This window comes from Peromyscus eremicus, chromosome 4 (genome assembly GCF_949786415.1).
Source record: "Peromyscus eremicus chromosome 4, PerEre_H2_v1, whole genome shotgun sequence".
Lineage (NCBI taxonomy): Eukaryota > Metazoa > Chordata > Mammalia > Rodentia > Cricetidae > Peromyscus > Peromyscus eremicus.
In genome coordinates, this window is record NC_081419.1 from 119,738,641 (window position 1) to 119,755,232 (window position 16,592).

At 43.2% G+C, this 16,592-nt stretch overlaps 1 protein-coding gene across 1 annotated transcript; it reads right to left on the reverse strand.

The window, feature by feature from the left end:
* Positions 1-1,190: 1,190 nt before the first annotated feature.
* Positions 1,191-16,583, reverse strand: Crnkl1 (crooked neck pre-mRNA splicing factor 1). The gene is made up of 14 exons (XM_059261568.1): positions 16,518-16,583; positions 14,284-14,436; positions 13,709-13,800; positions 12,771-12,929; positions 12,313-12,479; positions 9,964-10,142; positions 8,645-8,815; positions 7,396-7,587; positions 6,537-6,596; positions 5,690-5,770; positions 4,282-4,521; positions 3,356-3,457; positions 2,708-2,956; positions 1,191-1,548 (listed from the first exon to the last, which is right to left on the reverse strand). Exons 1-14 carry the CDS (start codon positions 16,566-16,568, stop codon positions 1,372-1,374), a joined length of 2,073 nt encoding a protein of 690 aa, XP_059117551.1. The 5' UTR covers positions 16,569-16,583; the 3' UTR covers positions 1,191-1,371.
* Between the last annotated feature and the right edge of the window lie 9 nt (positions 16,584-16,592).

Sequence of the window (16,592 nt, forward strand, 5' to 3'; positions counted from 1 at the left end):
TTCTCTTAGGTGGATATACTGACATTTAATAATCAGTTATTTACTAATGTTCTTATAGGTAAAAACTAGTTCTAGGCATTGGGTAGTGAACAACACAAGAAAATATGGCTGTGAAGTACAGATAAAAACAGTGCCTCCGAGACCAGGCAAATGTACGTCACAATGTGAGCAGCACCAACAAGTATGTTCCCGTGCCCTTTCAGCGTCCTCACTGAGCACACAGTCACTATGGGTCCTTTGGACATGTGCTGTTTTATGGCAACTGTTAAGCATCAGTTAGGAGCTCACATGTTCTACAGCATGCTGGAAGATGCATTTTCTCGAGGCAGACGGAAGTGCGCATTCATGAAGCCTGGGACACTGGCAGCAGTGCTGTGGTGAGTCATGCCCCAGCAGCATATGGAAGGCTCCAAGCACTCTCCAGAGACTCCATTAACAAAGACTAACAGAGACCCAGACTTCCCAAACTTCTCTGAACACAGGACACTGTGCCTGAGAGCATCTGCATATGCAGGCCAGGGTTTCCTAAACAAGCTACCAACTCAACCGGTTTTAGAAAGTGAGGAGAGCAAAGCCGAAGCCAAACTAAAATGTTCCTGGCAAATAACAACGTGGTCCAAAAACACAGACACTACAGATTACCTCAAGATATTCAGAGGGTAAACTAGCCCAAGTCCATTTAATTCTTTCTGTAAGGAGTGGACACAATGCTAAAATAGAAAGGAGGGGTGGGAACAAGATTGACACCGGCACTTTCCTAACGGAATCACCAAAATGAGGTACCATGACACTACCCTGTGGTTGAGGAAACTGAAAGCAGACTAAGCTATATGGCCACCACACAGAGGTGCCAAGACTGAACTCGGGGTGTGTAGTTTTAAAGACACAAGACAGTGACAGGCTTCACACCATCGAGACAGACCTGTGACTTCAGTTTTCCTACAGAATGAATTTTCAACACTTTTAAGTGGCCCCAGCACTTAGGAGGCAGGCAGATCTGAGTTCAAGGCTAGCCTAGTCTACAGAGGAGTTCCAGGACAGCCAAGACTATACAGAGAAACCCTGTCTTGAAAAACCAAAAAAAAAAAAAAAAGTCTGCAGTTGCACCTAGAATAGGTGCTTAGCAAATTAATTTCATGTAATATACAATATGGACAAACAGTAGGAAAGTTAAGACTCAGGTAACAAAATTATTAGAAAAATTCCTTTACTTGCAATTTCCCATCCACATTTAACCCAAGAGTGTTTTAAAAAATAATTCGAAAGGTAGCTATCAAAGATGCCAAACAACTCCTTACTGGGTAAATATACAAAAACGTTCAGAAGTCAAAGTTCTAAACTATTAATTTATATTAAAAAAAATTACAACATTTAAAAAGATGAGGATTCACTCTCATCAATGTCCTTATCTGGATCCTGTTCGGCAGCTTCTTTTTCTTGTTGCTGTTTCTTCCAAAGCTTGGCCATTGCCAGAAGCTTGAGGTTAGGCTGGTTGGCAGCATCCTCTGGAAAGATGTAATCATAGTATTCTTCCCACCCGGCATCAGACTGTAAAATTAAATACATCAATTATAAGGTGAGCAGACAGCTGGAACAGGCTGTATTCAGAAGGGAGAGTGAAGAATTTGGGAAACCTGGAGTTCAAATCCAACTGTGTTCATTGAACAAAGCAACATCAAATCCTGCTGTAGAAGGAAAAGGCTGGGTCCAAATGAGCGACTGAACAGCTGCTCAAACCACGTTGTAGCTCACTGAAAATGATGGCCCAAGTGGAAGAGAGCTAAACTTCTAGGCACAGCTTTTCCCCAGGCAATCAAGACACTCAGCACCCCAACTCCACCCTGCAGTCATATGTTTAAGACTTTAAGGTTCTGAGTTTTATGGGCTAGAGGGATGACTCAGCTGTTAAGAGCATTTGTTGCTCTTGCAGAGGACCCAGATTAGGTTCCCAGCACCCATATGGTAGCTCACAAACATCTGTAACTCCAGTTCCAGGGGATCCAATGCTGCCTTCTGACCTCCAAGGGCACCAGGCATGTACATACACACATAGGCAAACCACTCTTAAAATAATCTTAAATTTGAGTCTTATTCAGTTTTCAGTAGCAGAGAGTACATAGCTGTGTATATTTGGACTCCTAGCTCTCATCTTTTCATTTCTAATTGATCATAGATTTAACTTGTAAATATTGTCCTGAAATTCAGGCTCTCTTCTCATTTCCCACCTTCTACTACTCCCCAGTTGCTAGACTTAGGAAAACCAACCAATAGATGATCATCTTCAACCCAAGTCCCTCAGTCCACAGGATAGGAAATGCCAACAATCTAGCTAGTCATGTAAAAAGTCTTCAATGGTTCCCACTAAACTTGCTGTACCCTACAAAGCCTTCTCAGGATTGGTTCCTCTCTAAAAGGTGAAGGGATGCCCCGCTTCCCATGCTTACTGATTTTCCACTTGCCACTCTACAAATACCACACTTCATGTAACTCCTAGACTCCACCTTCACTAAGGTGTTTTTGCCAACCCCCACCCCATTTTCCACTCCTGGCTGTATTCCTAGTAGCCAGACTACAAATGGTCCTTATCCAGGCATCTACTTCTGCTTTTAAGAATGTTCAAATCCTACTTCAAAGCACACATTTCAAAGTCACATGCATTTCTACTCCTTTGACATGAGATGAATAAGCTCTAGTGCTCAGCCCTTACCCCATCGTCGGCCTGGACCTTTCTTCTCTTCTTGACCTTTTCTGGCATGAGTTTGTCTACTCTTTCTTTGTCTGATACTGTTCCAAATTCATCTTCAAAACATCGCCAGGATTCCAGCAACATAAGTCTCTCTTCTTTTTCTTCACAGTTTCTCATGGTTTTATTAGCCTCTTCATAAATCTGTCTGCATTTAGTCACACTTCCTTCTTTCCCTGAGGATAACTCAAACTGAGCAAAACTGATCCATACCTTTAAAAAATTAACAGAACCAAATTAACCATATCACCCTAAAGATAGTAACATAATGGTTGTAAACCTAATTTCTCCAGTTCATGACATCTGATGATGGATCACTGATAGCATTCTAGACTAATACATTGAACATATGTGAACATACATTGAACTTCATTGTCAGTACCAAAGCACTCTCCTGCTTTCAAGTGTCTGACAGAGTTTTAAAACCTTAAAACCTGTGATTTCCAAGAGATTCATGTGCAGCATAAACAATGACCTGGTATAAACTTAATATTCTTGTCTTCTGAGAATGACAGAGTCTAAGAACAAGAAAGTCATTTAAAATAATTTGTCTAAAAAAACCAAAACTGGTGCACAAAATAAAATGAAAGATCATCAACAAAGTCAGGATACCTTGACATGCTGTGTTCGCTGAAGCAACTGTCGGTAAAGGTTTCGTGTTCTTTCAGTTTCTTCCTGCTCAATCTCAAAATCAATATATGATTTCCAAAGTACCTAAGAAAAATAACAGGTCAATCTTAGCACTAAGAAGCCACATGCCCCTATAGTTCAGCCATCCTGACCTACATCCAAGAACCTAAGACTTTCACTCAATAGTTAAGACAGCATGTGGATGAAATAATACAGCATTTACAAGCTTGCCAAAATGTGATTAGAATTGAAGAGAAAAAAAGGCTTTGGATTTAGTTTTACATTTCTTTTGGAGTTATTCAAATGTTCAACACAACCAAAATTTGTCAAGAATTCCAGGTACTTTCCTGATCTTGTTACATGCAGTTCCCTTTTAGGGAGAAAATAAACCAGATTCCTATCCCCAGTGTTAATTTCTTGTCATTTGAGTTAAAAACTATTAACTGCCCACCACAGACAGGGGCCCGGGCACTGGAGCTGGCAGTCTACTGGAGGCCACAGGTGCTAGCAGCAGTCCAGGAAGCTCTGCCCTGATGCAGGGTCATGTTAGTACAAGACTGACCAGAGGCTCAGACAGTTCTGTGGCTCCTGGGAGACTCCAATCAGTCCTAGCTATGGTTCAGTGCCACCTTGTGGCTTAACTACTGAAGGTGGGCCAGTGCTCCACCACCATTTCCTGTGTTCCAGATTTTGGCGGGGGAGGCTGCAGCTGTTTCCTTACCCAGCCTTCTCCTCCTCATCCCTTTAACCTGTCCTATCAGCTGTGTGGGGGCTGCTGCTGACACTCCCCCAGCCCACTTTCCGATTCAACAAACAGAAGAATCCTAATCAGTGGAAAAGTCTATAGGTTAGTTGGGTCATAGGGGGAATACTTAAGTATTTAAAATATATCCAACTTGGATCCTCACCTCCGGCATGTCTAAGCGTGGCTGGCTGATGGCTAATTCATAGATTGCTCGGGCTCTATCAATATCACCAAGGATTGTCTCTAATTCTGCAAACTTAATCCATGAGGTACAATTTTCAGGTCCAAATTCCAAGAACTTTTCATAAAGCTTCCGGCATCTGTCAAATTCTCGAAGCTGTAGTTCCAGTTCTATATAACCTTTGAATAACTTGTTCTTTGGACATTTGCCTATGGAAGTTCCCTGAAGAATAAAATGGCCAAGAGTATTTATTGTTATACTTAGGGTTCAATTTTAGTCACTGTCAATCTGTCCTAGAAGCTATCTTCTGCTGGAGTTGCGCATGGCAGCCTGGTCATGGAGCCTGGTCAGGCACAGGCAATATTGCAGAATTACACAACCATTGGATTTTAGACCCTTCAGGATCCCCTAGAAAATATGGTGTTAAGCACACAAACTTCCTTTAAATAAAAAGGTAATCAAACCTGACATACTACCCACAGGAAGCAAATAGTTCATCTGAAGGAAAATTGTGTATACACAGTATTTTATCCTGAGACATTTTATGACAAGTTATGAGGAAGGTATATTTCAAAAATTTTGCACAAGATCAGACTACTAATTCCAGACTACTAATCTGGTAACTGGTAGCTATAGATATTTCCAGTGTTTAAATAGAATGTTTACAATTAAAGCATTACTATTTTTGTTTGTATCTCTTGACAGTTTCATACACATATACACTGTATCTTGATCATATCCACCCCCAATTCCCCTTGCTCACTCCCCTAGATGCTCTGCCCACCTTCCTGTCACACGGAGTCCAGTTAGTTTTGATGCATGAGCATGGGCAACCTTTCAGCGGCTACACCCTTGAAGAAAAATGACTGCTTCCCCTCAGCAGCCACCAGCTGCCAAGGGCTCCCCAGCTGGAGGTGGAGTCTCATGAGCCCCTCCCTCCTTCATGCTGGATGGCTTCATCTGGAGCAAATCTCCTGCAGGCCACTGATGCTGCTGTTGAGTTTGAGTGTAACAGCCATGCAATGTCCAGAAGACACTTCCTAACACTCCTCCCCACCATCCTGTTCCTGTTCTTTCTCAATGGTCCCTGAGCCTTGCAGGGAGGGAGAAGGGTTATGTTTATGTTCCACTTAGAATAGCACTCAGTAGTCACTTACTCTCCAAGCACTATCTACGAGCTTTCTAACATGTCCCGGGCTATAAAAGATACATTTCTGTTGCCACCCACCCCTTATTATTTTTTTTCAAGACAAGGTCTTGCAATGTAGCCCAAGCAAGGCTGCCCTTCCTGGTATGTGTGGCTTTTTTCAATAGGAACCATTCCAATTGTAAGCATGAAGATCTTAACCTTCTTCTCCTAAGACAGTGAACCTGCTGCTCCTTTACTTACCAAAGCTCTTCTGGCAAACGGCAGATTTTTCTGTCGTATTTCAAACTGTGCATAATATAACCACATTTTGGCAAATGTGAACTACAAAACAAAAGCACAAAAAGATCTGGCTTAAGAGGCTCATTTAAATTAACCAAAGGCCACTGGTAAGACTTCAGGGTGAACAGGGAGGTATTTTGTTTGTTTGTAAGCAAAGGGGGCATTTATCAACATTAAAAATATACCAAGAGGCCGGAGAAAGGGCTCAGTGAATGATGGCACCAGGACCCACATGGTGGACAGAACCAACTCCCCAAGCTGTCTTCCGACTTCCACATGTGTACTATGGCATATGCACAGCCCTCCCCCCACAAATAAAAGTGTAATAAAATTTATACACACACACACACCCATGGCCACCTAGACTGATACTGTATTATATACGTCACGGCATGGCAGTCTCTACTCAATGTTCTGTGGGATGCTTGTAAATTGGTAGGGCATCCTATTTCTAAAAACAGCTCACCACTTCTAAAGCAGAACTTTGTTTCTCTTGGTGGGAAATGTGGTACAGCAACATTTTAACATCTCCAAAGAAGCCACATGTTCAACCACACAAGCAGGCTCCATTATGAAAAGACCCATCTGGAGTCTCCTAAGCATGTGCTCTGTCTCCTTTCTTCCAGTCCGTCTCTCTGAAGGTCTACACTGCATTACTTACTTGTCACAATACAGGCTGCTCTATGAACTAGACAGGAGGGCGTTTCCTTATCTTTTTGATTCTCATGGTGCCACTCACTTGAAAGTTTTCAATTGATACATACTATTTTACAAGTAATAAAACAGGATTTTGATCCAGCAAGTGTACCTTTTTGTGAGGAATTAGTTCCAAAGATGCTTGATATACCTGTCTTGTCCTCTCAGGATCCTGTATTAAGATTAAAATAGTTTTTTAAAGATTATGTTAACATTTACTTTACTAGTTAACTTCATGACTACTAGTAGAAATAGACACTCCATTTCTCAAGAGCTATTTTTAAATATTGATTTCATTTATGATCAAAAATAGCAATTACTTTTTTTGGGGGGGGTTTGAGATAGGGTTTCTCTGTATAGTTTTTGGTGCCTGTCCTGGAGCTCGCTCTGTAGCCCAGGCTGACCTCGAACTCACAGAGATCCGCCTGGCTCTGCCTCCCGAGTGCTGGGATTACAGGCGTGCGCCACCGCTGCCTGGCACAATTACCTTTGATTATGAAACTCTGGTTTAAGAATAAAAATGTGGCCATTAAAGTCTGAATTCATCTTTGTAGAAAGGCCTGACAGCAGAAAGAAAGACCTTATGGTCTCAGATCAACAGAGGGTAGTCTTTCCCTGTTAACGTATACATAACCCGAAAATGCCACTTGATTTTTATCAAAAGCAAAAATGTACAATCTGGCCATGATCCTTCTTTGTGACAAACACATTACTAGGCAACTGTGTGTAATTAAACTGCTTCATTGGCCATTGTTTCAGGTTTTAAATGTAATCTAAGTGTGCCTTGAGGTTTTAAAACAACACACCATGCCTCAACAGGCACACAGTTTCAACGATGGACATAGTGGACAGAGTCCTAAGAGAATTTAAACTAAGTCTGTCTCAAAGACTGCAACTATCAGTTACTATCCACCACCATGAGACTGGGGTAAGAAAGCCATTCATGGCTGACCCACAGTCCAGCCTCTCACCTTGGCTTCCAGCTCTTCATAGAGTGCATAGTTGACCCAGAGATAGATGTAGCGCTTCCAGTGCCTCTTCTCCTGGATGGGCGGCACGTTGGCAATGGCCCTCTCATAGACTTCCCGCACAGTGTCAGCTTCAGCATCACTTTCCACCAAGCGTAAGTAATCAAACCATGCATCGTAATTGTGTGGATTAGCCTGGAAAAAACAGCTTAATCTATAAAAACAGAACCAAGATCTAGACTTGACAGGTTATCAGAACTATAAGGAGACACCAAACTTTCTCTTTTTTAGCTTTTATTCCCTTAGTTTTTACCCATTACCTCACGTTTAGAACGCCATCCCTGAGACTGTATAGGACTGTAAAAGATTGGCTGGCACCTCGAAGCAAAGCCTCTTTCCTCTACTGCTTGGTAATAACTCATTTTTTTTCTTTGTTTCTGAGACAAGGTCTCACCCCATAGCCTAGGCTGGCCTTGAACTCATAATTATCTTGCCTTAGCCAGTCCTGGGACTACAGGCTTGAGCCACTACACACAGCTTCCAGCTTCTATAAATGTATTTTTTACATGTGACTGTATACCATTATGTTGATAATGAAATTACAATGGGTTTATATCCGACTCTAAATCAGGAAACACCTTTTCCAACAAACAGTAATTTATTATGAACACATCTTACCAACCTACCACTTCATTTAACACCAAACTTGGTTCTTTGTTAGGAGCTAACTCAACCTGACTAAGCAAAAGATAGAAGAACCCTGAGAGAAAATACTGCTACCTAAAGCTGAAATGGCCTATTACAGAGATAAGAACAGAACTGTCTACCACAGATCTCTTGCTCATGCAAAGCAGGTGTTTGGATCCATCTCTGACCTTTCCATCCATTTCAAAAAATGAGCTCAAATAGATGTCACATATCTTTTGAGGCATGGACTTGATATGAAACCTAGGCTGGCCTCAAACTAACAATTTTTCTGCCTCTATCTCCCAAGTGCTGGGATTAAAGGTATGATCCATCCTGCCCAGTTCCACATTAGTTCAGCTTGCTATCAATTAAAGGACTTCCCACAAAGGAATGGCATAGCAAATCCAAGTATGGCTTACTCTCTTTTCTTTACGCCACATTTATTCCACCTTGCCTGGAATAGTTGCCTAATCTATCAGACACACCATCACGAGAGTAATCACTAGCCCCAACCCAATATTATCCGAGAGCTCTGACAACACTAGCCATTTACAGCAGCACCCACCTTCACTTCCTCTTCATACTGGAATCTCCGTTTGCTCACGATGATATCTTCAATACCCCTCCGGTCACCAAACTTCTTCTCAAAGATGGTATAGTTTTTAAAGAGTTCTTGGGCCTCTTGTTTTGAAATTCTATCCAGGGCATATTTGTAGATAACCCGTACCCTTTCAAACTAAAAGCAGATAGGAAGATTATCATCTAAAATATAATCTCATTTTAGCCACACCTTGAAAACAACTACAACCTACTACTTGTAAATTAAAATTTGAGGCCTCGATCAGAAAGGACTAATGCTTAGTTTTAGTTCCACATTTAATACTGTCTCAAAACTGAGCTATTTTCTCCTCACCCATCTTGGGTCCTTCCCAGGCTGGCAGGCACCACCACCATGGCACATCTGCTCCCACTCAAAGCCCCACAAGTCTGCCTTGGTTCCTCTCCAGTTCTCCTTTCCTTTACTGATTCTTTCATCAAGTGCTGCTATTTTTATTTCTTCGCTACTTCCCTTTCTCCTCTACCCTGTTGCTGACCCACCTCCATTTCTAACTGAGAACATTCCAAAAACCTCCTTATTGTACTCTCTGGTTTTATCACCTGCCTCCTTCTTACTGATGATCAAACCCAGAGCTTCACTCACGCTTGCAAATACTCTCCAAATGAGCTTTATCCTCAGCCCTCCCCTGGTTCCACTCTTGCTATGCCCTACCCTGCTCCAGAATACCTCTATGAACTAGTCAGAAGCTCAATAATTATAATTCAGTCACTGTCCCACTTAAAACCCTCTAACTCTTGCCTCTTAGAGAGAATCTGACCCCTCCAATTCTATAATTTTCTGTGTATACTAAGGAAGAAAGGAACTGGCTTATTTGTGGGGCAATCTGTGTTTCCATTCCACACTGTTTCCTCTCGTTGAGGGCACTGCTTCTCTGCCTGCCTAGCTTATTATCTATAAAGCCCTTGAACCAGTATACCAAAAGACTCATCAGTTTATACATGTACTTTTGTGTTTCTGAGATAAGGTGTATATACTCTAAGCTGGCTCCAAATTTACACTCCTCCTGCCTCAGCCTTAGAGTCAATCCTCAATTTTCTGAGTGCTGGGATTACAGATGTGTGCCATAACACCTAACTCCAGGTATTCATATTTAAAAGGCTTAATTTTCAAACAAAGCAGAATGAAATTAAGACAGCATACATAACCACTCAACTCCAATTATAGCTCAGCAATACACACATGCTGTTCTGTATGAAATTATGTTTTTGAACATAGAAAACATTTTCTCTATGGACAAAACAGAAATGAACTCATTGTGCACTTACTTCTTTCTGATTTTCCTCAAATTTAGCGAAGGCCACATACAGGTGTTCGTCCATATGCTCATCTCCAAAGAACTCCACTGCTCTCTCGTAGACTTTCCGCGCATGGGCAAAGTAAGCGTGCTTCTCCTCGAATCGGGCGTACTTGATCCAGTTCTTCACAGCGGGGTGCGCGAGCACAAGTGCGGGCGGGCAGGCCAGTCAAGGAAAGGGCGGGCAAGACGGCACAGCTAAACCCACAACAGAGGTTGGGGGAGCTCGTGGGACAAGGGCTCAGTGTCCAAACCACAGGCCAGAACCCACCAGCTTCAATGCAAACCCCAACAATGCAAACCCCACCTGAGCGGCGACAAAGCACACACCGAGGAGTCTAACCACTACCCTGCAGCCTGAGGTCAGGGCCAGCTACTCACTCTGATCGGCCTCCAGTGCTGACTCAGCAGTTGGGTACACACAGATGGCTGAAGCCAAAGAAAACCCTCAACCTGGTTATCTATCAGCCATGGGATCTTCAACAAGTCATCTGACTCAGCTTTTTAGGGGGAAACAGTGCCAACCTCACCCATCACTGCTGCCTTTATAAGAAGAGGAAATGTTTATAAAACTTAGCACTTTCTGGTCAGAAGAACATGGTCGATAGAGAGCACCTATTACATTAAATGCTCAGTAACAGCAGCTTACCCACAGTGAGTCGAGTAATCTGCCACAAAGAAAGCTGATAGCCAAAGCTAAAGAGAACATTTTCACTTGCCATTTAATTAGCAGGGCACATCAACCTTCCTTGAGGAAGCTGAAACTTTCCAGCATCAAGGGTTAGAATACCATCTGCTACAAACCAGGTGCTCCTCCAGCCTGTGAAGCCACTGGCAAACAAGGCCAACTTCAGATCTTCACGCTGCACAACAAGGTTCTCATTGTTTGCAGCAGTTCTGTAAAGCCGGTCAGAATTCTCAACTACTGAATGCCAAGCCACTGATCCTAGGAGGAACGTGGACATATCTCCCACGGACCACAGCACAAAAAACAGCACATCCTAGCTATTCTGTGTGTACATGTTCCTGTGTGTGCACACATGAACATACGTGCATGGGTGTAAGAGGCCGGAGGCTGAAATCATCTTTTTTTTTTCTAGACAGGGTTTCTCTGTGTAACAGTCTTGACTGTCCTGGAACTCACTCTGTAGACCAGGCTGGCCTCGAAACTCACAGAGATCCACCTGCCCCTGCCTCCCAAGTGCTGGGATTAAAGGCATGCGCCACCACCAGGCTGAAATCATTTATTTTATTCAATTGCTCTCTACCTTATTTTTTGAGACAGGGCCTCTCACTGAATCTGGAGCTTACCTATTCAACTAAACTGACTGGCCTAACAGCGCCATCGATCCTCCTGCTTCCATCTCCCCAGTACTGGGATTACAGATTATGGGCTAGTGAGCCCAGCTTTTTATGTGGGGGCTAGGGGTCCAAACACAGGTCTTCACGCTTGTGCATCAAGCACTGATCAACTAAGCCATCTACTCAGATGGGCATCAAGCAGCTAGCCTCAGGCTGTTCCACTACAGGTGTCAGAACCCTATGCTACTGGCTTCAGAGAGGGAGAAAGCTCCTGTGGACACAGAATGGGCCCCTCCTGCCTTCATACTCGGGCATCACTACACACACACACACACACACACACACACACACACACACACACACACAGCTGAAATGGACTTCAGCTCGGAACTGCATGCTGAGGGACACAAAATGTTCACTGTCTTATGCATGTTTACAAATGGCTGCTAAAGCATAGCAATTATCGATCTGGGGGTTCCAAATACATTCCAACAAGTGTGTCGATCTGCAAACACGGTGTCTCCGGGTGATGGGGATCACAGGGCCACCTCTAACAGTGCTTTCCCAAACCCCATCTTCCTGTTGGGGACATCAGCCTGTCACAGCTGGCTGCTCAATCTTCTACAGTGCCAGCAAGGGCCCTATCAGTGAGTACACACTTAGCTGCACCATGTCTAGTTTTCATTTTTCTGGTATAAAAAGGACACAAGGCTCAAGGAACTAAATGACTCTGGAGTCACAGCTAGTGCTAATGTTAAACACAGACCTCTGGTCCTGGCAACCAGGATTTAGTGCAAAAAACAAAAATGAACCCGTATCATTGAAAAGACTTAAATCACCCAGACCATAAATTTTTATTTGAACAATTTCTATCCTTATAAAAAATGTGAAAGTGATGGAATCTGCCTTCCTGACCTTTCAATGTCACCTTAATAGCTACATGTCTTGACTGTGATATCTTTTTGGGAGGTAGACACCCATGACAACAACATACACTTATACCTCATTCAAAGGATATAGCGTTCATAAATGGTACGGGCCCGCTCCACCTCTTTGTATCTCAGCTCGAAATTGATGTAGGAGTGCCAGGCCTGCTCCTCAGGCTGCCATTCCATCCAGCGCTCAAACACCTGACGGGCACCGGCAACATTGCCCAACATCTCCTCCATGTATGTGTACTTGTACCTGATGATACAGAATCATCCAAAGATGCCTGCTGTGGTCAAAATGACTTAGGGAAAAAATGTAATCTTCAACATTTCCAATGCTTTGTTACATTTAAGTTTTAATTACATAGCTATGGACCATTTAGGATTATGACTCACAGATTATGTGACATTAAAAAACTGTATTTTAAGGAAAAATAGGATGTAAAGTTCAATATATAAAAGTATTATAACTGCAAATAAAACCAATACACAGCAAGTGGTACTTTCCTAATTCACAGAAGGCTGCTTTGTACAACCAGAGGCTTACCAGAACTGGTTGACTCGGGGCAGAGTTGTTATGGCTCGGTCCCAGATATTTCGGGCATGGTTGACCTGGCGGTTCTTCATTTCCATTTCCGCATATTTCAGCCAGAGTGTAATATTCCGATAGTCTACATCTAAGGCACGCTCGTATATGGATCGAGCCCTTAACAAATAAGATATGGAGAGCATCAAAAGCAGTACCTTTAAGATATGCAGTAGTCACTTCAAACTAGCTGCAATACCCTACTGTTTTGTTGGATATCTATCATGAGTCAAGTTCTGGTCATAAAAAGAGAAAAACTAAGTTACTGTATAATCTTAGAGAGAAGCATGCAATTATTTCATAATGTCACAAACATAGTCAAGGTCTGCATAGGAAACAGAGAGAGAAATGGCAATGACTGGAGAAAAGGGTAAGCAGGAGGAATTCCAAAACTGAGCATGTACGAGATAGTTCCAGTTTGTTCAAAAGTCAAGGCTGGTGGAGAAGGGTGCTTCAAGGGGTCAAGGCAGAGAGTAAACAAAGGTCACAGTAAAGAGCAATGGTGTGCTTAGGAACTGGCAAGGACATGGTCACTGCAGAGCAGGGCTATGAGGGAGAGTGCAGAGAGGCTGGTCAAGAGGAAGTGAAGGCCGCATATTTTTTTCTTGACAACAGATTTCAGCAGAACACTTATTTTTGAAATACGAACACAGAGAAAACAAGAAAACACTGCTTCTTTAGTTACAGGAGTACTAGCGGCAATACCCACATACAGAACTTCCTGGAACACTCTATGATTGTCCTTCCAAGTGCCCTGAGGAGCCTCAGAAGAACCTGAAACCATGGAGCAGAAGCTGGAAGGTTCTAACACAGTACAGCCCTGTGCTTTACTTGTCCTAGTTTTCACACGACAGTTTATCGTATTTTATATATAAAGGTTACACTTATGGCAATGTTACCTTTGAATTTCCTTTAGACTTTCTTCCCATTGTGCGTACTTTATCCAGTTACTAATCACAGTCCTGTTTTTCCTTATGTTATCTTCAAAAGTCTGAAAGGCAAAGGGAGGTGGTGGTATATTAAAGAGAAACTGACTTTGCCTTTTGCCTTGTAGTAAAAGTTACTCATTTCGTTTTTTTTAAGAGACATTAGACGCTGACAAACAGGAAGCTCACTACAGAAGGTTACAACGACAAGTGTTTCTCTAGTTTACGAGGACAACAAAATACTGTAGATGTAATGAACTACTGGAAGAATTACTGGTAGTTTCTTCTGCTGTTGCCCATAACGATAACTAGTACTTTAATATGCTCTACTCTCATTCCTAATAAGAAAACAATTTTTAACATTACCTTCACGTGTTCTCAGTAATTTGCAGAATCTGACATATAACTTCCACAGTATTAGTGAATTAAATAATCCCAAATCTTAGCCTGAGGTCGTCACCTTGGCTCTCTGAGTTCTCTCCCGGCCCTAGCTCCTGCTGTGGGTGGGGACATGGACAGGTGTGCATGGTGCACTCCAACAGACTCACCTTCCTCTTTCGAAGTTTGTAATCATTGAGCTCCTCTTCATCTGTGATCTTCTGCTGAGGCGGGGGTGGAAGGAGCTCAAGCTCTCTCTCTTTAGCCTCTCTTAAGAGCTGCTCGGCAGTTATCTGTACCTCAGCTGGCGCTTTGTTTTTCACCTTTTAAGAAAAAAAAGACATTTGTTTTGGGTAGTGTAGTGTTCTCCACACAAGATTTTAAAACCCACAAACATTTTCCAGGATGTGAACTTCTAAGTATGAGGACAAGAGGACCTCTTTGAATGACATGTTCAATTCTCCATGAGACAGAAGGAGGGGGGGGGGGGCGGGAACACGACCCTGCATTTTCTATCTAATACATGGCATCTACAATGAGTCCATAGTGAAAATCTCAAGAGAAAAAGGTGACAAAATAACATCAATTTTTCCCTTTTAGAAGAGTAGACTAGCCGGGAGGTGGTGGCGCACGCCTTTAATCCCAGCACTCGGGAGGCAGAGGCAGGCGAATCTACACAGAGAAACCCTGTCTCGAAAAACCAAAGGAAAAAAAAAAAAAAAGAAGAGTAGACTAAGCACTATTTCCTGGCATTATAACTTGTTTATAGAATTCCTCTACTTATTTTAACCCATCTAGTGGGCAGGTTGGTTTTCCATGACATTTGAAGTCAACTGAAACTTATTAAGTTCTAATCATCAGCCTGGAAGCTGCTTGAGCACACACAGCTGTGTTGCTCAACACAGTAGCTCCAAGCCAAACGTGTTCAGAGTTAGATAGACCCTATGTGCAAGCATACTGCTCTAGTTTGCTTTTTTTTTTTTTTTGGTTTTTCAAGACAGGGTTTCTCTGTGTAGCTTTGCGCCTTTCCTGGAACTTGCTTTGGAGACCATGCTGGCCTCGAACTCACAGAGATCTGCCTGCCTCTGCCTCTCGAGTGCTGGGATTAAAGGCGTGCGCCACTACCACCCGGCCTAATTTGCTTTTTTACTGCTGTGATCAAACAGTTAACGGGGCACGCCTTTAATCCCAGCATTCCGGAGGCAGAGAGCCAGGCAGATCTCTGTGAGTTTGAGGCCAGCCTGGTCTACAGAGTGAGTTCCAGGACAGGCTCCAAAGCTACAGAGAAACCCTGTCTCAAAAAACCAAACCAAACAAACCAAACCACCAACCAAACAAACAAAAAAACACTAACCAAAGCAACTTGGGGAAGGAAGACTTGATTTGGCTTACATAACCGGGTCACAGCCCATGAAGGGAAGTCGAGGCAGGAACTTGGAGGCAGGAACTGATACAAGAAAACATGTAGGAACACTGCCCACTGGACTGATTGCTCAGCCTGCTTTCTTATAGTACTGAGGACCACCTGCACAGGTGTGATACTCCCTGAGAAGGCTGGGACGTCCCCATCTATCATTAGTCAAGAAAATGCCTTACAAACGACCTGATGGAGGAATGTTATCAATTAACATTCTTCCCAGGTAACTAGCTTATGTCAAGCAGATAAAACCTAGCCAACACACATACCCTGGCTTTTATGACTCGGTATGGAAAAAAAAAAAAAAGGCTACCACATTAGACTTTTACAATAAATACGTGTGGAAATGAGAACTTGTCTTAAAACGAAAATGCCACGTAGAAGAATCGGACCAGAGAAAGACTGTATGTAAAGACATGCCAGTTGTCAAGCACTGGTGACATATTAGCCACTGCTGGAAATATGATAATCCACTGTTTAATTTAAATTATGCCACTGCACAGAGCCCATTCCTCCCATTCCCTCCACTGTCTAACTTTCACTCAGCCTGCAAGTTTTAGCTTCCTCCACAAAGTTTACCTTCAAGTTTACTGACACCCCTCTGGTTCTTGCCCATGGCATGGTCTACATGATAGATGTGCCTGGGTACATCTATCAAGGTTGCCATTTCGCCCTTCTTCTTGTTTTACTCCAGCAGTGCTACCCCGAGTGAACGTTTGTGTGTGTGTGTGGGGGGGGGGGGGGATACGGGGGGATCCCCAGAGCCTAGCAAAGCTAAGAGTTTGCTTAACCGAACTGATCACTCGCATTACAAAAACACCACCCTGGAACGAAGGCTGAGCAGCCGCGAGACGAGCTCGGAGTGACAAGACCCCACGCCACGCCACCGACTACCTGTCTTCTTGGACCTGGGGCAGAGCTCGCTGTCCCAAGTCTCCGGTGCACGACACCGCAGATGCGGTGCTGGGGCCCTTCGCGGTTGCCTACCTTAGCCACTTTGGGAATCCGCTGTTTCCCGGCCGCTGTCGAGGCCGCCATGTCTGCAGCCGCTGAACCGGAGCA

What these genes read in the sequence shown, in the direction of transcription:
- Crnkl1 (XM_059261568.1), bottom strand. Translation starts at nt 16,568, where the DNA reads ATGGCGGCCTCGACAGCGGCCGGGAAACAGCGGATTCCCAAAGTGGCT. An exon ending in AGTCTAAAGGAAATTCAAAG is followed by an intron (nt 12,930 to 13,708) that starts GTAACATTGCCA and finishes TTATTTGTTAAG; the next exon opens with GGCTCGATCCATATACGAGC. An exon ending in CCCCGAGTCAACCAGTTCTG is followed by an intron (nt 12,480 to 12,770) that starts GTAAGCCTCTGG and finishes CTGTATCATCAG; the next exon opens with GTACAAGTACACATACATGG.